The sequence below is a fragment of the Crocuta crocuta genome, unplaced genomic scaffold (genome assembly GCF_008692635.1).
Source record: "Crocuta crocuta isolate KB4526 unplaced genomic scaffold, BGI_CrCroc_1.0 scaffold26, whole genome shotgun sequence".
In the NCBI taxonomy this organism is placed as follows: Eukaryota; Metazoa; Chordata; class Mammalia; order Carnivora; family Hyaenidae; genus Crocuta; species Crocuta crocuta.
Window position 1 is genome coordinate 1,674,049 of NW_027532249.1, and position 20,354 is coordinate 1,694,402.

Here is a 20,354-nt window from a genome sequence, read left to right on the forward strand (position 1 = left end):
GGTTTTGGTGTCTTTAAATTTTCTGGTTTTTGTCTGTAGAGTTCAGGACTGTGCACAGCCGAATCTGGAGTCTGCTCTGTCAGATATCCTGGGACTCTCTGGACTTTGGTTTTTCTCTTGAAATGAGGGCAGAATACCACATAGGGCAAATAGAACACTACGTTGTCCCCCAACATGTCTCCCAGTGTATACATCCTATTGACTCTTCCCTTTGAGTGAAGGTGGGACCTATGAATATGGCGGACTACCACTCCTGTGAGTAGGGTATGATATACGGTAACAGTAAAGGGATATTGTAAAGGTATTTAGGTCCCTAACAAGTTGACATTAAGTTAATCAAAAGAGACATTATTTTAGGTGGTTCCGATTTATCATGGCACTCCTTTAAGGTCTAGAGAAGAAACAGAAGTCAGATAGATTTGAACCAACAGCAGCAGATACTCTCTTGTTGGCCTTCAAGAAGCAATTGCCATGTTGTGGGGAGCGCCATGTGGTGGGCACAGCGGGAGGCTCTGGTTGCTGAGAGCTCAGTCCTACAATCAGATGGAGCTGATTCTGCCAGCAACCATGAGCTGGAAGAAGACTTGGAGCAGGATGTTGTAAATTGCTCAGTTTGTGGGGATTTGTTACCCAGAATAGAAAGCTAATACACTGTCTTCACAAAAGTCCTTCTGCTGAATGTCAGGATTACTATTCTCTCTTCCACAGCTTCATCTCCATCTCACAGCACAATCCCTAGAATAATCTTTGAAAACCTAGTCCCTGGGATCCAGAAAGTCTCAGTGCATGTCTGTTGCATTGCACGGGTGAATGAAGGCAAGAATGCAACTAGCTGGATACTCTGGAGTTTCTGCTTCACGTCTCTTTTCTCCACTGTGTTCATGCACAGGATGCAGGTAAATATTTTTCTATAGGGCAATTATGGTTAAAATGCAAGAATGATTACTCAACTATGTCTTTCAGACTGTCTGGTCCTGGACTTTTGTTTGTTGGGAATTTTTTGATTACCGATTCAACTTCATTGCTAGTAATTGATCTGTTCAAATTTTCACTTTCTTCCTGATTTAATTTTGGGAGATTACATGTTTCTAGGAATTTATTCATTTCTTCAAGGTTGTCCAATTTGTTGGCATATAATTTATCATAATATTCTCTTATATCCTTTGTATTTCTGTGGTGTCAGTTGTTAATGTCTCCTTTCATTCCTGATTTTGTTTGAGCCTCCCCCCCTTTTTTTTTTTTGAGTCAAGTTAAAGGTTATCAATTTTGTTGATCTTTACAAAGAAGCAGCTCCTGGTTTTATCTGTTCTGTTGTTCTATCTGGAACAATTTGTTCCATTGTTTTTTAGTTTTTATTTCATTTATTTCTGCTCTAATCTATTATTTCCTTGTTTCTACTGGTTTTGTTTTTGTGTTTCTTCTTCTTCTATCCCTGATAGTTACAAGGTTAGGTTGTTTGAGATTTTTCTTGCTTCTTGAGGTAGGTCTGCATTGCTATAATCTTTTCTCTTAAAAAAAGCTTTTGCTGCAGCCCAAAGGTTTCAGACCATTGTGTTTCCATTTTCATTAGTCTCCATATATTGTTTGATTTCCTATTTGATTTCTTGGTTGAACCATTCATTGCTTAATACCATGTTATTTAACTTCCATGTATTTGTGGTCTTCCCACACTTTTTTCCTCGTGGTTTTCTTTTTTCTTTAAAAAAAATTTTTTTACATTTATTTTTGAGAGACAGAAGGAGACAGAGCACAAGTGGGGGAGGGGCAGAGACAGGAGGAGACAGAATCCGAAGCAGGCTCCAGGCCCTGAGCTGTCAGCACAGAGCCCTACACAGGCCAGTTAAAAGTCTGACTTCGGCTCAGGTCATGATCTCACAGTTTGTGCTGACAGCTTGGAGCCTGGAGCTTGCTTCAGATTCTTTGTCTCCCTCTCACTCTGCTCCTCCCATTTGTGCTCTGTCTCTCTCTACCACTCAAAAATAAATATTATACATTTTTAAAATGTATTTCTTAGTTAGGCCTATGTTTTGTGGACTTAATTAACATTACAACAATTTTTAATCATACACAAAAGTGGAGAGAAATAGAACGAATGCTTATATTGGTTTTCTACTGCTGCTGCAACAAATCACTATGAATTTAGTGACTTAAGACTGCACAAACTTGTTATTGTTCTGTAGGTCAGTAGTCCACTGAAGTCTCACTGGGCTAATCAAGGTGGTTCTATGAAAATCCATTTCCTCGCCCTTTACAGGTTCTAGGGGCCACCTGCCCACATTCCTTGGCTTGTGTTCCCTTCCTTCCTCTTCCTTCAACATCACTATCAGCAGGGGAAGTCCTTGTCAGGCTGCATCACTTTGATCCTCTGCTATGCACTGAATGTTTATGTCCCTCCAAAATTTGTATGTTGAAATCCTAATGACTGCTGTGATGGTGTTTGGAGGTAAGGCTTTTGGAAATGTCCGCTCATGAGGGTGGAGCCCTCATGAATGGGATCAGTGTTCTTATAAAAGAGATTTCCTGGGGCTGCCTCACTCCTTCCACCACATGAGGGCACAGTGAGAAGGTGCCAGTGCTGAACCAGGAAGGTGGCCCCCAATTTTCAACAACCATGCTGGTACCTTGATCTTCTACTTCCAGCATCCACAAGTTAGAGAAATACATTTGTGTTGTTTCTAAGCCACTCAGTATTTTGTGTTTTGTTATAGCAACCTGAATGGACTGACACACCCCTGTGTTACCTCCCCAAATGGATACAGCTATCCTTCCACAGGGAAGGACCTAGCGATTAGGCTGGATTGAGTGGCATAGCCCAGGCGAACATCTCGCCTCAAAGTCCTTCACCTTAATCCCTAATCAAGTCCCTTTTCCCATGCAAGGTAATGTATCCATAGGTCCAAAGATTTGGATATGAATGTCTCTGGGGGCCATTGTTCTTCCACCCACTAAGCCACCCCTCTCCTTGCTTCAACATTATCCACATTTTGCAAATATTGTTGCTTCTCCTACATTCCTCTTTTGTTTTTTAATTTCCTGCAATATTAAATTCCAGAAACTTATAATTTGGCTGTACTTTAATTTCTCTAGTCTTAGAAAAGAAATAACCACAATAGCATTATCACAGAAAAATCACCAGATAATTCTTTAGTAGCATCAAACATCCATTCCATATGCAAGTTTCCCAATCTTTAATTCCTTTTTTTTTTTAATTTAAAGCTAGTTTGTCCCAATTATGACCCAAACAAGACCCACATACTTGCCTTTGGCTCAATGTGTTTCTCAACCCTGCTTTGTAACAACAAATCTCCCTCCCCTCCTCTCTCTTTTCTGATGCTGTTTATTTGTTGAATAAAGAAGTTAAGCCACTTGGTCTGTAGAAATTCCACATTCTGGATCCAGGGAATTTCTTCCTGGTTGTGTCATTTAACCTGTTCATCCGGTCCCTTTATTTCCTTAAGCTTGGAGTTAGTTTTAGGCTTTACCAGATATACTTACTTTTTTTTTTTCTTTTCTGGTTAGTGAGGAAACTTTAGAGATGATGTTGCGGACTTCTATTGCATCATACCGGTGTGCATGTGGCGGCAGGCTGTCCCACTTTTTGTGATGGTAAAATTGTTAATCAAGAGGTATTTGAAAATATTACAATATTCTTAATCAATAATGATGTTTCCTTTTACGGGTTACTTACCAGATACCAGGCATTTAGCTGGTTGCTTTCTATACGATTTCTATTACATCTCTGTACATTAACTATACTCACAGTTTGCAAAAATATACTAGAATTCGCTGGTTGGAAGACCCTGGGTGTTATTGCTTCGAGCTTCAGTTTTACTTCTTGTAACGCGGGGTAATGGTTCTTGCTCTTAATTTACAGGCTTATTCTGAGGATTATTTTAAGTAACCGATGTGAAAGCCCTTTGAAAAGTAGACCATGCCGTGCTATACTGTTAAAACATTAGTTTTTTAAAAAGGGGGGGAAATCCCCCAATAGTCGCTCTGAAGGTCTCATTTATTCATCACACACTCGCTGAAGGCATTTTGCCAGGCCCCGGAGAAGCCGAAGGTGAGGGAGACCCAGCGTGGGACCCCGGAGCGCGGTCCGGCGGGGCAGGAGGAGGGAGCGAGCAATCACAGCGCCACCCAACGACGCCTGGGACGCGGAGCCCGCCTCGAGCCGCGGCCGTGTAGACAGGAAGCGAGACCTGGCCCGCCCTGACCTACGAGCGAGGCACCGGGGCCGCCCTGACCCGCAACGCCCGTGCCCCCCTCCTCCCCTGACGGGCGCTCCGTGCGCCAACGGCTTCGCTGTCGCCGCACGCCCCTCGCCTTCCTGGATGTTGTTCCGGGGGTTCCAGGGAGCTGCAGCACTAAGGGCTCAAGCGGGAGAAAAGTCTAGAAGACGTTAACGATGCCGCAAACACTCGTCGTTGCGGAAGATGCAGCTGGTCTGTCCGCTCCGCCCCACTAGCTTCCGGAGCNNNCGCGTGTTGCTGGCCGCCCACAACAAGCAGGATTTTCCATGCATTCTTATGACCGTGCTATAATATTTAGGCTTCTCGGCTAATGCCATTTTTTGTTACTGCAAACAGGAACCTCCTTGCCTTTTTAAGGTTGCAAGTTGGCCTGTTGAAAAACGGTATCCTGGGAATCAGCCATTCATTTGCTGGAGAATCACGATTACTTAAGGCCCATGTATTAAATCGTAGGGGCCTCTAACTTTCTAGTTTACTGATGTAGATTGACCCCCCCCATCCGTCTTATTAAAAAATACCATGTAAGATGGAACATTTAACATGCAAATAGCCATTGATGGCACTGTGGTAATATACTTAAGATAATGGACAAGTAAGAGAAAAAACTACTAGTCAGTGCCTGTTAAACATTTTTTAATGCTGTTTTTGGGTAGAGGGAATTTAGATACTTAATGATAGCTTTAAAGTTAAAAGTCAGTTAAAGGATAAACTATTTTGTTCCCAGTTATGGACAGCAGCTACTATATTTAAAAAAATTTTTTTAAATTGTGTTTTGTTTTATTTTTTTCTTGTATGGTTTATTGTGCAGCTACTATATTATGTGTTGGGCAGTATAGAACAACGATGCACACTAGTTTTGTATATTAATATTTTATGCTGTCATTTAAAGGAGCTATTCTAGAACAATAACATGTCAGCCATTTCTGTTTAGTGTGTGGTTTTCAGCTTATTTTTGTATTTTAAACACCAGTTGGGTTCCTTCTTGTGCCGCAAGGCAGCAGCCACTGTGCCCTCTGGGAACTGATGCATCTTCCACTTTAATAATAGTTAAACCAATGAAAGAGTCTTCAGTAACACACACATTTTGCTTTATTTCAGCTAAAGGTGCTTTGGCTTGGGAGAACATAAGCCAACTTAGAGCCTTCATACCAGTCTCATTTACAGTTGTATCCTTTAAAAGGTGAGAAGGTGACTTAGTGATAGTCCCTTGAACACAGGCTTCAAGACTTCTCTTTAAATATAAATGTAGGGGATTTATGGGGCCTGGGTGGCTCAGTCGGTTAAGCGTCCGACTTCGACTCAGGTCATGATAGCTGGCTTTGGGGGTTTGAGCCCCACGTCGGGCTCTGTGCTGACAGCTCAGAACCTGGAGCCTGTTTCCAATTCTGTGTCTCTCTTTCTCTTTGCCAGTCCCCTGCTTGCCCTCTGTCTCTTTCTCAAAAACAAATAAACATTTAAAAAATTATAAATATAAAAGTAGTGGATTTAGATCCTAAAGGAAGCCCTTGCTATAGAACATTGTTAGCTTGTAGGGTCTTGGGTGTGTGTTGCGTGTTTGCGTGCTGCTGCTTTTCTAAAGAAAATTGTGGCAAAACCTGCATAACATGAAGCTAAACATTTTAACCATTTTGAATTTTTTTTTTTTAACATTTATTTATTGAGAGATGAGAGAGACAGAACCTGAGCAAGGGAGGGGCATAGGGAGAGGGAGACACAGAATCTGAAACAGGCTCCAGGCTCTGAGCTGGCAACACAGAGCCCGACGCGGGGCTCCAACCCACGATCCATGAGATCATGACCTGAGCTGAAGTCGGACGCTTAATCGACTGAGCCACCCAGGTGCCCCACATTTTAACCATTTTGAAACGTACAGTTCAGTGACAATCAGCACTTCACATTATTCTTCAGCCATCACCACTATCCATTTCCAGAACTTTTTTTTTTCCCCAAATTGAAACCCCGTAAATAATGACTGCTCATTCCCTGCCCCTGACCCCCTGGCCACCACCATTTTACTTTGTCTCTATGAATCTGTCTACTCTAGGCCCCTCATGTAAGTGGAAGCCTGTAGCATTTGTCATCCTGTGTCTGGCTTCTTTCACTTAGTATATTGTCCTCAAGGTTCACCATGCTGTGTTACATATCAGAATATCATTACTTTAAATTAAAAAAAAACCATTTAATTGTGGTAAGAGATACATAAAATTTACAATCTTGCCAACTTTTAATAGACTTTTTTTAAAGAGCAGTTTTAGGTTCACAACAAAATTGAGCAGGAAGTAGAAAGTTCCCATATACCCCTGCCCACCCCCCCCAGGACAGCCTCCTCCATTATCAATCATCTTCTTCCACCAGAGCCATGCATTTGTTACAATTGATGAATCTACAATGACGTATCAGAATCACCCAAAGTCCAAGTTCATATTAAGTCTGCTCTTTGTGATGCATATTCTAAGGGTTTTAACAATGTGTAATGACGTTATATCCACCAAGAGTATTTTTACTGCCCTAAACATTCCCTGTTCTTCACTGGTTCATCCCTCCCTTCCTTCCTCTAAGCTTCTGGCAACCAGAGTGTATCATCTTTATTGAAACCACTCATAGCTTAGTTTTACATCCAGTGATATAAGATGGATAAACACCTTTTTCCCCCATGTATTTTCTGAGTAGGCAGGAGGAGCTGGTTGTATTTAGGCCTCCGTGCAGCACTCCACAGTGCTCCGATAAAGGACCAGACCCTCCTTTCATTTTGTCTTGGAAGGAACACAGTTTCTCTCTGTTAGCCTTTAAAAGCCTGGACACGGAAGATATAGTAGCATTTAGTTATTCAGGCTGTGTGGCTGTGGAGATTTTAAATCATTGGCCTACATATTATGGTTGAGATAAAATGTCAAGTTTACTTTTAGTGAGGAAAGGGTATAGGGGCTTTGAATGTCAAGCATTAGGAAGTCTAACTCAGTAAATGAGTGGGGAAAACAGCCGAAGGTGGCCACAGCTTCTAGATTCTCTCCAGTTTCTGGCCTTTATTCTCCGCTGGGCTTCATTCTCCCTGATCTGATTATGGTCATTTGAATTGAATTCCATTGCTCTGAGCCTGTTGAAATTCATCAGATTGTATGGCTTACTGTCTAATCTAATCCTGATATACCTGCTTCATGGAAAGATTTACTGTTTATAAAGAGGTACGTTTGTGAACATTATTTCTATTACTCTCCATGCACTGGTGGAGGCAAGTGGTGTGAGTCCCATTATGAGGCTCAGAAAGGCCAAGTGGCTTGCCCAGGTCACATATAGCAGAGCTGAGTAGTAGGTGAGGTTTTTCCCAGTTCATCATAGCTACTCTCTCTGCTGGTGGGTATTCATAACATAGGAGAAAATACTGGAAGAGGAACAAGTGGCTGCTGATTCCCTATAGACTTCAGGTTTCCTCTCTCCTATCAAGAAAGTTAGGCTCAGATGTCCCATGTCTGCCCCAAGGATGGGAGTGTCTGTTTCTCCCAGTGGCTGGTGGTCAACGTGTTTTTTCACTGGTTAGCTAAGTCAGAAAATGAGAAACTCCTCACTGTCTCTGGGGTTGGCTTAAGTGCAAGTTGGCTTGAACCCAAGGAGGAGATCACTTTATACCCATCTGGAAGCAGCCATAAGGTAGGAGTGGCGTCTGGTCACCCACTGCGCACCTGGCATGGGGGGGCTTGCTGTGTCAGTTTTGGGGAGAGAATGGATCCCTTTCCCCACCCCATCAGCCCTAAAAATTATTGTCTTCATTTCAGGAAGTAGAAGGGGATGTGCTTTGGCCATAACATTGAAGACTACATTGGGGATATTAATTTGATGAGCAACCTGATGAGTTTGGATAGAGAAAGAGAAGTCGTTTTCCAATATTTGAGCCAAAGGAATTTTTGTTTTAAGGATTTGGTGTCAGAGGTGGTCAAAAAATGGTTTTCCCTCTGGTGAGGAGTTCTGTTTCTTAAAAATGATCGCATTATACCAGAGAGCCGATTGACACAGTGTTAGGGTTTTTTAAGGAAGTATGTAACAGTACCAGCTAGCTCGCTGTCCCTCTTTGCTTTTCCTTTCTTTTCCCTCCCCCTTCCCTCCCACTTTCCCTCGCCTTCTTCCCTCCCTCCCTTCCTCCTTCCCTCCCTTTGTTCATTCTGAGTCCTCTGGCTGAATGGCTCCCTGTGGAATATCTTTAAGTTCTTTGTGGAAAAAAGAACACAGACGCTTGAGGGAAAGGCAAGGGCTCTCCCAACCTTCAGTTTGTTTGTCTAACAAACAAGCTTCCGTAAGGAAGCTGAGGAATAGTTCCCTGCCTTTGCTGCAGTCAGCCTGGAGGCAGGGGCCAGGCTGAGCCTCCACTGGATCAAATGTACCTGGAAACCCGTCCTGGAGAGCCAGCGCCCCCTGTGGGTGCAAACCGATGGCTTGTCTCTGTGTGTCCTGTCCTGCTCCCTTGGTCCAGGGAAGCTGATGGACTGCAGCTTTGGGTCCCCTCGGCTCCTGACCCCCACTGTCTGCCGCACTCAGAGGGCAGCGTGGGCCTGCGTGCTCCAGGCCATCCATGTCCCCTTGCCGTGTTCCTGGATCTTAGCTGTCACCACTGAAACCGGCTTCTCTGATGAAAGGAAGTAGGTGTAGAGGAGCAATTAGAAAGTTGTCATTCTGGTTTTCAGCTCCAGGAACTTCAAGCCTTCAAACCTTCAAAGCTTTGTATGGGAGGAGAATTCTAAGACAACTCCAGAAGGGTGGCGTTCCTTCCTCTCAACTTGTCTATGGTGTGAGGAAACATTAAGGTTTTAGAAAGTTTCAGCTGCTGTTTTTAGGATTTCAGGAGATCCTTCGGCCTTTTGAAAGAAACTGAGATATTAAGACCAAATGGTTGCTTCGGATATATTTGATCGAATCAAAACAAAGGAATTTTAAGTCCAGAATTTTAAGGCCAATTTGCAAGTGAAAACCCATGTTTGTGAAACATATAATCTGAATGCATCATTGACAGATGTATGGCTCTGTGAGGCCCCAGCCTCTGAGCTCAGAGCGAATGCATTGCTTGGATCTCTGAAGCACGTGGTTTGCTTTTGTGGAAAAGCAGTGTGGAAAAGCGATGAATTGACACCGGAGGCACCATAATACAGGGGGCTTCTGGCCTGTTGATTTGTAAGGTCCAGGAAGGGTGGCAAATCCTTTTGGGATTCAAGTTACACTTACTTAATACTTGTTGACTTTCCCTCTTATGTGCCCTACCTTAACATTATCTGGACAGATTGTTGTTTAAGGATTTCCAAAGTGGTAGTAAAACTTTATTGTCTTAGTGAGAAGATCATTCTTCTAGCATAATTGGACATATTATCCTTGTACGAGTACCGGATACTTCATATATGTGGGAATATAGATAGGATTCTGTAACTCATTAGTTCTTAAAAGAATGAGCTAGTGATTGTGGCATTATTATGGAACATAATCCAATCCTTTCTCTTTTCCCTGCAGGTACATGGCTAAGCCCCGGACATCTGCTGCACCTTATGCAGGATTCCACAATTGCCTCCTGGTGAATTCTTGATGGATTTTCCTCCTGGTTGCTGATGACTCCTGGGAAGGAGAGATGGCCGTGATCAGGCTGGGGTTTGGAAGGCAGCATCTTGGTCTGTTAAAAAGGAGGAGCTTCTTGGTGTCGAAACTCATAGCTGTTGTCTTTGCTGTGCTTCTATTTTGTGAATATTTAATTTATTACTTAGTGATCTTTCGATGCGATTGGCCTGAGGTGAAAACTCCAGCCCATAACAGTGGACAAGAGACCCTGAAAGTCATGTTTTTGGCTGATACCCACTTGCTTGGAGAAGTACGAGGCCATTGGCTAGACAAGTTACGAAGGTAGGAGCTACATTCAGGTATCTTTCTGATTCTGTAGACAAAGGAGTAGAGAGTCTTTCCCCATAGGTCAAAGTACTCATTATTTTCTTCTCAAAAAAAGGCATATGGGGCATTGGACTTATCTTCTTTCATAGTTTATTGTCAAGTTGGTTTCCATATAACACCCAGTGCTCATCCCAACAAGCGCCCTCCTCCATGCCCATCACCCCCCTTCCCCTCTCTCCCAACCCCCATCAACCCTCAATTTGTTCTCAGTATTTAAGAGTCTCTTATGGCTTGCCTCCCTCCCTCTCCTTAACTAATTTTTTCCCCTTCCCCTCCCCCATGGTCCTCTGTTAAGTTTCTGCTGTTCCACATATGAGTGAAAACATGTGGTCCTGTCCTTCTCTGCCTGACTTTGCTCAGCATAACATCCTTGAGTTCCATCCATGTTGCTACACATGGCCAGATTTCATTCTTTCTCATTGCCATGTAGTATTCCATTGTATAGATAGACCACTTTTCTTGATCCATTTGTCAGTTGATGGACATTCAGGCTCTTTCCATGTTTTGGCTATTGTGGAGAGTGCTGCTATGAACATTGGGGTACATGTGCTCCTGTGCATCCGCACTCCTGTATCCCTTGGGCAAATTCCTAGCAGTGCAATTGCTGGGTCATAGGGTAGTTCTATTGTTAGTTTTTTGAGGAACCTCCACACTGTTCTCCAGAGGGGCTGCACCAGTTTACATTCCCACCAACAGTGTAGGAGGGTGGGGCATTGGACTTTTATTAAACATACTATTTGCTGAGCATCTGTTATTTATGAGGACCCAGAATTTGGGAAGCAGGTCTGGGTTTGAGTCTTGTGACTTTGGACAAGTGATTAGGGCTCCTCTAAGCCTGTCTTTGCCTCCTTATTAATACCAGAGACCTCACAGGCTGTGTGAGGACAATGCTCACAGTAAGGTCCAGCACATGGGTGTGCCTGGTCAAGGTAGGTTTCCCTTTCCCCTGGGCAGGGGGAGAAACAGAGCTGGGTTTGTGGTCCTCTCTTGCAGGCAGTGGTGTGTAGTTTATTTTTTAAAATTATTTTTTATTTTTTTAATGTTTATTCTTGAGAGAGCCAGAGACAGAGCGTGAGTGGTGTTGAGAGAGAAAGAGAGAGAGAGAATCCGAAGCGGACTCCAGGCTTCGAACTATCAACACAGAGTCTGATGCAGGACTCAAACTCATGAATTGTGAGATCATGACCTGAGCTGAAGTTGGACACTTAACCAAGTGAGCCACCCAGATGCCCCAGTGGTGTGTAGTTTGAGCCCACTTGGTTTTTGCCTGCTCTGGGCAGCAGGAGCAGAGCTGCTGATACGTGGCTTTCACCCTGGGCAGAGGATCAGGTCCCGTCTCTCCCACTTACACCTGCCCAGCAGAATCCATCTGCGTTCCCATCAGAAGGCTTTTTAAAAATTTAACTGTGGTGAAATACACATAACGTAAAAGTTACCATCGTAAACAGTTTTTAAGTGTACATTTCAGGGACATCAAGTACATCCATATTGTTGTGCAACCATCCCCGCCAGCCGTCTCTGGAACTTTTTCATCTTCCCAGTCTGAAACTGTCCTCGTTAAATACTGATTCCTCATTCCCCGTTCCCCAGCCCCTGCAGCCACCATTCTGCCTTCTGTCTCTACGGGTGTGTCTACCCCCGGTTCTGCATATAAGCGGAGTCATACAGTGTTTGTCCTTCTGTGTCTGGCTTATTTCACCTAGCATAACGTCTTCAGGGTTCATCCATGTTGTGGCATGTGTCAGAATTTCCGTAATTTTAAAGGTTGAATAATATTCTGTTGTGTATTAGATCACATTTTGTTTCTCCCTTCACCTGTTGATGGATACTTCCACCTCTTGGCCATTGTGAAGAATGCCCACTAAAAGGCGACCGACGGGGCTTTCTACCCCGGGGCACCAAAGTTCTCTTTTTGACCTTGTGATGCCATACCCTGCCCCCTTTCCTCCTCATGACTGTATTTGTGCAGGTCTTTAACCTTGTTAGCAGGAATATCTGTGGAGTACTTTGGATATAGATGAACCTTATGTTGAGCGGGGGGTGGGGGGTGGGGCGTTGAGATGTGTAATGTCCCTAGGGGTGAGTGAAAAAGGGAAGATGGAAGAAGGAAAGGTGGAAGGGGCCTTCCTTTTTTACTCCAAATGAGTTTTAAACCAAATGAGGCAAGAAACAGAGAAGGGCCAGGGTGAGACTTCCTTTGGCTTCGTTTGGGTTTTACCAGTTGAGCTTTCTTCCCTGCCCTCTTGCTGCTGCTGCTTCTAGGTGCTTTCTTCTCCAGGGTGAGTAACATTCAATCAAGAAAAACTGAGAAATGAATTTTGGGAGGTATCTTGAGTGAAGGGGTGCACCATGCAGCAGTTGACGTGGGGCCTGGGCAGTCTTCTCTGACCCCAAATTACCTTCCCCTATTTATGTGCCCCAGGATGTCACAGTCCCCTTGGGTAGGGTAACAACAGCCAGGAGGATGCCTTAAAAAGGAGGGAAGAATTGGAATCCTTAGGAAAAGGATACAGGTCATAGTTGGTCAGGGAGAGGGGAGGGTGAGTCGAAAAAGCATTAACATGTTTGAATGCCTACTGTGTGTTGGTGCTGTGGTGGGCACTTTACAAACGCTGTCTCATGGAGGGGCTCCTGGGTGGCTCAGTCGGTTAAACATCCAATTTCAGCTCAGGTCATGATCTCATCATTCATGAGTTCGAGCCCCATGTTGGGTCCTGTGCTGACAGCTCAGAACCTGGAGCCTGCCTCAGATTCTGTGTCTCCCTTCTCTCAGTCCCTCCCCTGCTCACCTCTGTGTGTGTGTGTGTGTGTCTCTCTGTCAAAGAAATAATACAACACTAGAAAACCTAAAAAAACAAAAATAAATGCAATCTCATTTAATCCTGTAACTGTCCACGAGAGTAGGTTTTATTATTCCTGTTTACTAACGAAGAATAGGAATCAGAGAGAGTAGGCAACATTCTCAAGGCCACAGAAGTGGTTAGTGGGTGGAGCTGGGGTGTTAAGCTGTTTCCTGTCAAGTTCTAGATCCCTGGCTCCTTTCATTCACTTGTGTTACCAATGGGATGATTACTTGGATGTCTGAAGTCTCTAGGATTTACAGTGTTGGTATTAGCTAGTCTGATTCTCTCATTATCTCCTCCCAATTCTGAAGGCAGGCAGGAAGTTGAGGTCTCTTCAAGAAGAAGTGAAACGTAAGCCAGATGCTATCATCGTCTTGGTGTGGTGCAAAATCAGTCTACTCGAGGCATCTTTGGAGGCTGCGTTAAGCCCTTCCCTGACTTCTGGGGCTGTGATGAGGAATGGCTTCTGGGGTACAGAGTGTGTGGGGCCTGATCTGTGGGTGCCACATAGGGGAAGTCAGCCTTTAAGACGCGTGGGCAGGGTGACCCCACTCCCTGGGGGCTGTTCCCTGCATTTAATCAGATATGGACTCCGACCCTTCCAAGCATGGATGGGAAGCAGAGGTGGGGCCATGGAAGTCGAATGGGACCGTTCGTTTCAGTTTAAAAAATTTTTATATTTAAATGTTTATTTGAGAGGGTGAGAGAGAGAGCATGTGTGTGTGCGTGAGTGTGTGCAAGTGGGGGGATGGGAAGAGAGAGAGGAGAGAGAATCCCAAGTAGGCTCTACACTGTCAGTGCAGAGCCCAGTGCAAGGCTTGAAGCCATGAACTGTGAGATCATGACCCGAGCCCAAATCAGGAGTCAGACGTTTAATTGGCTGAGCCATGCAGGCACCCCTCAGTTCATTTTTTAAATGGCCATAAGACAGATCTGGCCCTAAGAAACAGACTGATGCTGTACTTTTTCCTGTTGGCCTCCAGGGAGTGGCAAATGGAGAGAGCCTTCCAGACAGCTCTGTGGTTGTTGCAGCCAAAAGTCGTCTTCATCCTAGGGGACATCTTTGATGAAGGGAAGTGGAGCTCACCCCAGGTAAGACCCTGTGATCTGGGCACCCTCATCCCATCCTGCTTTCAGTGTGCAGCACAGGAAGCCCAGAAAATTCATGAAGCAGTAGCAGTAAGAGTTGGAAGGTTTGTTCAGTACCAATATTAAAAAGGTATCGTCTATCTTCAAGGTCATTAGGATCTTTACCTAGCACCAGTCTTGAGTTAGGCAAGCTAATCTTAGACAGTGGACCCTTAAATAATGCCAGGTTAGCAGTGCTGACCTTGTGCAGTCAAATATATTCTCCCCAAATATAACTACTAAGAGCCAGGTATTGACTGGGAGCCTTACTGTGAACACAATTGACGCATATTTTTTATGTTACATGTATTCTATGCTGTATTCTCTCAATAAAGTAAGCTAAGAAAACAAAATGTTACTAAGAAAGTTATAAGAAGAGAAAATGCATTTATAGTACGGTCCTATCTTTGTATTAAAAAAAAATCCACAGATAAGTTGACTCATACAGTTCAAACTCTTCTTGTTCAAATGCCAATGATATTTGTTTATGTAGGAAATAGGTAGTTTAGTTAGACCTCACTTTGTTGGAATGCCTATTCCCATGCTCCTCTCAGAAAGGGAAAAAGAGGCAAGGTGGATGTGAAGTTACTTTTCTTTTCTTTTTTTTTTTTATATTTTTATTTATTTCTAGGAGAGAGAGAGAGAGAGAGAGACAGCGTGAGCAGGGGAGGGTCAGAGAGAGAGGGAGATACAGACTCTGAAATAGGCTCCAGGCTCCGAGCTGGCAGTCAGCACAGAGCCCGACGCAGGGCTCGAACCCACGAACCGCGAGATCATGACCTAAGCGAAAGTCGGACGCTTAACCGACTAAGCCACCCAGGCGCCCCGTGAAGTTACTTTTCACCAAATTACAGAATGCATATGGAAATATAATTGGACTTAATGCTCTTTTATTTAACCACGAAGTTATGAGAACTGTGCTATTAAGCTTACTTGCTACTCTCCTTGTTCTTTCTTCTGAAGGAGAGGTGCAGAAGGAGCCATGGGGGCCTGGTGTGGCCGCCTGTGTCTGCTGGGGTCCCCATCCAGGTGTTGAGGAGGCATAAGCCTTTCCATAACCAAAGAGAAAGGCTGTTCTCACCCTAGCTGTCAAAATAGTTGGCTATATTATATTCCTGAAATTAATGAAAAAAAGATAAAAGCTCTTTTGCTGCTTAGTTGAAAATGTTTAGTCACAAATGGTTTTTAGAAGGGATGTGGGAGGGGGGGATATTTTTAAAAAATTCCAATTGGCATTTCCCAGGATAATCCAGAAGGTGAACAAAGAGTGTCTTGGTCTAGATCTGATAGAAACCCACTGTTTATAAGGTTGCCTTGTTTGTTATAATCTAGCCTATAATTAGATATGAGAGGGAAATACTATATGCCCCAAACACCTAGTTATAAAATGAGGTCGCTTTTGCAAATTAAGGGTGGCATTTTATGTTTTATGTTTTTCTAATTTTACTTTATTCTAACTTTATTTTTATTTTTTAGTATTCTTTAAAAAATGTTTATTTTGAGAGAATGAGTGAGGAAGGAGCAGAAAGAGGCAGAGAAAGAGAATCCCAAGCAGGCTCCATGCTGTCAGCTCAGAGCCCGATGCAGGGCTCAATCCCATGACCCTGGGATCATGACCTGAGCTGAAATCGAGTCAGACTCTCAACTGACTGAGCCACCCAGGCACCCCTATGTTATTCTAACTTTAAATATTATATGTTAAAGTGAAGTCTTTGTAAATGTGTCGAAGGACTCTGTATCTAGCATATTTCTCTAGCATGGGCCTTATTTAAAACTTTAAGGATAAAGTTAATTACTATTCAACTAAGTATTGTCTTCCCAGTGTTCCTCCAATTGATGTTTTTAGGCTTAATAAAAGTCAGAATGATACTAACATAATTCTCAAGCTTTAATAGTTAAAGCAAATGTCAGGGGCGCCTGGGTGGCCCAGTTGGTTAAGCATCCAACTTCGCTCAGGTCATGATACGCGGTTCGTGGGTTCAAGCCCTGCGTCGGGCTCTGTGCTGACAGCTAGCCCAGAGCCTGGAGACTGTTTCAGATCCTGTATCTCCCTCTCTCTCTGACCCTCCCCTGCTCACACTGTGTCTCTCTCTCAGAAATAAATAAAACATTAAAAAAATTTTTAAAGCAAATGTCAGAAGAACCTTGAAGAATTTGTTGGATTTTGTCTTTCCCCCACATCCCATCCATTCCCACACCCACAGTTGTAGCCACAGGAAAATGCTAAGAAGAACGGTGTTCTCATCCTTGTCTTGGTTGAGACACATGGATTTACCTGACATTTCCTAAGAGCCTCTTCTTATAGTATGTCCAGATCTGGAGTGATTAGCAGCCTGGAGTCGATGCATGGGCTTCAGGGGATCTTTTCAGGGGGTCTTAAAACAATGGATGTATGAATCAAATATTTTTGAGGATTGCCATCTAATATTTTAATACAGGGGAATATCATTTAAAAAATTTTCAGTGTTTGTTTATTTTTGAGAGAGAGTGCGATCGAGCAGGGGAGGGGCAGAGAGAGAGAGTCTGAAGCTCTGAGCTGTCAGCACAGAGCCTGACATGGGGCTCAAACTCACGAACCATGAGATCATGACCTGAGCCAAAGTTGGATGCATAACCAATCGAGCCTCCCAAGCGCTCCTGGGGGAATATCATTTAATTACAAGTTGGCATCCGATTAAATAAAATATTAAGTCTTGGAAAAAGAAGTATGACATAGAATTGGAAATTCTAAGTTCTACATTAGCTCCATGAGCATCTGATTTGGACAGGGGAATTAACTTCTTACGTTCAGAATACAGAGCCCATGTTTTTAGCCACAGGGGAAGGGAGGGTTCTCTAGCTCTCAGCAGTGACTTGTTTTTTCCACAGGCCTGGGCGGATGATGTGGAGCGGTTTCAGAAAATATTCAGACACCCACGTCAGGTGCTGTTGAAGGTGGTTGTTGGTAACCATGACATTGGCTTCCACTATCAGTAAGTAGTTCAGTGAAGCATTGCACCCCGAGGGCCATCGTTAACTATGACTCTAAACCCGCTGCCATTCTGGAGGAAGCCTTACCTGTGCCGTGTGGGGGACATTTGCTGTCCTTGAAAGATGTAAGCCCTGGTGCATAAACTCCACAAGGGCAAAGATTTTTGCCTTGGCACGTGTACACCCTTAACAAATCTCCCCTGAGTAAATGATTTGTATGTGCCCTTGGGTGATTCTAAGTCGAAACTTACATTTAATGACCAATTATTTTCTTTGGGACTCCAAAAACAAGACCATTTCGACTTTTGTAAATAGCATTTATGTTGTGCTTACGATATGCCAGCCTGTTTTAAGTGCTTTACTTCCCTATCTTAACTCATTTACTCTTTCCAATGATCCTGCTATTTTAACCATCGTGCCAGTGGGGAAACTGAGGCTCTGGGGACTAAGGCATTTGCTGTAGTCCTTAGAGTCACTCAGTGGTGGAGCTGAGATTTGCACCTGATAGCCGGGGCCAGCTGGAGCTCTCACCTCACAAAGCTAGTCCAGAACTCAAGTCCTGAGTTGTTTCCTGTGTTTATGCTAAGTCTGAAGAGGTCCATCTTTGGCTTGCTCTGAAAAATGTTCCTTTTTACAATTGAATGCAGGATGAGCACATACAAAGTAAAACGATTTGAGAAAGTTTTCAATGCTGAAAGGCTGTTTTCTTGGAAAGGAATTAAGTGAGTATTATCTGTGAATTAAAAAAAATTTTTTTAACGCTTATTTATTTTTGAGAGGCAGACAGAGACAGAGCAGGAGCAGGGGAGGGGCAGAGAGAGAAGGGGAGACACAGAATCTGAAGCAGGCTCCAGGCTCTGAGCTGTCAGTATAGAGCCTGACGCAAGGCTAGAACCCACGAACTGTGAGATCATGACCTGAGCTGAAGGAGGCTTAACTGACTGAGCCACCCAGGCATCCCTACTTGTAAGTTCTTAAGAAGCCCTTCATTCCTTGGAAACTTAATTTTTTAAGGCACTGTCTTCCTGGGTCATACCCAGCTCTGTATGTCCTGGTTTACAGCTTCTGATGAAGGTGCCACAGGCCTCATCCTCTCTGATGGTGACCGTCAGAGTCAGCAGCCTGGCGGACCAGCCAGCCTCTGACTTTGCCCAGCCACTTGAGGCCATTGTCTTCCTGTGTCCGGTGTCTCTGGCTGATAGAGATTCCATCAGGCCACTTTGTAAAGGAGTATATTTTATTTGTTCAAAATGCACCTGTTTCCCTTTGTAAAGGATACTGTCGAGGTTATGCTGTCCCAGGGTTGGGGGCAGGTGTGTCCCACTGTGCTGTGTAGCTGTGCTCCCTGCCCCCACTCCCATCGGCCTTGGTCTGTGGATGAAAGCATCCCAGCCCTTTTGTTTGACCACGAATGAGCACCAGCTCCCCTTCTGTGGGGCCATCTTTGTGCCGTGTCTGGACCCTGTCAGGTCCGTGTGTGTGTCTGCAGCACAGTAGAGGAGACCATACATGTTGTTCTAGTTGCAGACCTAGTGGAGAAAGAAAAGGTGGGAGAGGAAGGCTCTTCCTCTTTAGGTCATGGCCCCCATGGGTGTCTAGCACTCATGGCTTTGGCCGTGGCAGCTCACTGGGCCCGTCTCAAGACATGGTCTCTGACGCTCCCAGAGACCAGGTCAGGGTTTCTCTACAAATGCTCGCTCTTTCCCTCCCTTTGCCTGTAAGACTGAGTTTCTAGTAGCTTCCTTTCCTGAGTCATATGAAGACTTGACATACTTGTAATTCTTTTTCCCTAGGAGTAGAGTTTAGGAAACTTTAAGTGCACTGACCATATTTCAGATCATTTGGTTAGTCAGCTCCTTCTCGCTAAAATTCTTTACGTTTCAAACAGACTTACGCCGGGTGCCTTCTTCATGCCCGGTTGGTATGCGTGTGGGAGATAAAAGCATATTTAATGGGAATCTATAAAAGTATAATTAAGGTAAAGAGGTTGTAAAGGGCAACCATAATTGACTTTATCATCACCCTGGTTTGGGATTATCCATACCGGTTAGCTCTGACCTGCAGACCCCCTCCCTACCCTGCCTTGTTTGCTGAGTGTGCAGATGCTAGCGAATGTTGCCTATGGTTCACTTTATGTAATAACAACAGTATCTAACACCTACCCAGTACTTCCTAGTGGCAGGCTTGGTCGTAGCATTTCATGCAGTCCTTACCATGAGTCAGTGGCGTGGGTGTGCTATTATATCCCTGTCTTTTCAGCTGACGCACAGAGGACACGTGGCCAGACATGAGGCTCAGTGGTAGTCTGACCTCAGAGTTTGTGTGATCTGGGATTTCTGACAAGTTCAAGGTTAAAAATCCTCTTATGTCTTAGACTCCACTCCCAGTATAATGCTGTTTTGTTTTCTTAACATTGACTCGTACCTAAAAACATAGATTAGTCGAGTTGAGATTTAAAGCTGTTCTGAGGCATGTTTTTTCACACTGTGGGTGCCTTCCTTTTGCTTCATGGGAACGGCATTGCTAGAAGACAGTGCACGGGAAGCCCCGTGGCCCTGACTCTGCTTGCTCCCTCTGTCTCAGTTTTGTGATGGTCAACAGCGTCGCCCTGGAAGGGGACGGCTGCAACATTTGCTCTGAAGCAGAAGCTGAACTCATCGAAATTTCTCGCAAACTGAATTGCTCCCGAGAGGTAGGAGACCATCTGAATGCACAGGTGCTTCTGTTCTGGCATCTTCTGCAGACGTGGTCGCTGCACTCTGTCTTGGCCACCTCGCAGTTCCCTCTTCCCTTCCCACCGCTCCGAGGATGCTGACTGATTTCTCACCAGCAGGAACATCGCTCCAGCCGGTGCGGACATGAGCAGCCGCTGCCCGCGTCAGCCCCGGTCCTTCTGCAGGTGAGAGGGGAGAACGCGGCTCCGCGTATCTGGTGGGCCACCCAGGGCCTCCTGGTCACATCTAACCGTCTCTAAATCCTGGCAGCATTTCCCCCTTTACCGGAGAAGCGATGCTAATTGTTCTGGGGTGGACGCCGCACCTCTGGAAGAGCGGGGCATCCCCTTTAAGGAGAGATACGACGCGCTTTCCCGGGAGGCCTCACAAAAGGTTTGCGGTGGGCCCAATGCCCCCCAACAGACAGACAGACAGACAGCTGTCCCAGTTAGCCCCCTGAGGGAGGAGGGCAAGGCTTGGCCAACATCAGCTTTTCCCATCACCTTTTTGTCCCTCCCGCACCTCCCTCA

The 20,354-nt window shown here is 44.5% G+C and overlaps 1 protein-coding gene across 6 annotated transcripts in view; it reads left to right on the forward strand.

Annotated features, from left to right (window-relative positions):
• Positions 1–20,354, forward strand: part of MPPE1 (metallophosphoesterase 1) — a 52,887-nt gene that overhangs the window by 30,425 nt on the left and 2,108 nt on the right. Inside the window, exons 2-11 of one of the 6 annotated variants that reach the window (XM_077778086.1) lie at positions 709–896; positions 5,352–5,433; positions 9,741–9,895; positions 9,989–10,124; positions 13,996–14,104; positions 17,009–17,112; positions 17,758–17,832; positions 19,694–19,802; positions 19,941–20,009; positions 20,095–20,217. In XM_077778086.1, the coding sequence (XP_077634212.1) occupies positions 9,856–9,895; positions 9,989–10,124; positions 13,996–14,104; positions 17,009–17,112; positions 17,758–17,832; positions 19,694–19,802; positions 19,941–20,009; positions 20,095–20,217 (765 nt within the window). In that variant the 5' untranslated portion in view covers positions 709–896; positions 5,352–5,433; positions 9,741–9,855. Of the gene's footprint in view, positions 1–708; positions 897–5,351; positions 5,434–9,740; positions 10,125–13,995; positions 14,105–17,008; positions 17,113–17,757; positions 17,833–19,693; positions 19,803–19,940; positions 20,010–20,094; positions 20,218–20,354 lie in introns of all 6 variants that reach the window. The other 5 variants (XM_077778081.1, XM_077778084.1, XM_077778085.1 and 2 more) reach the window with 5 other exon arrangements.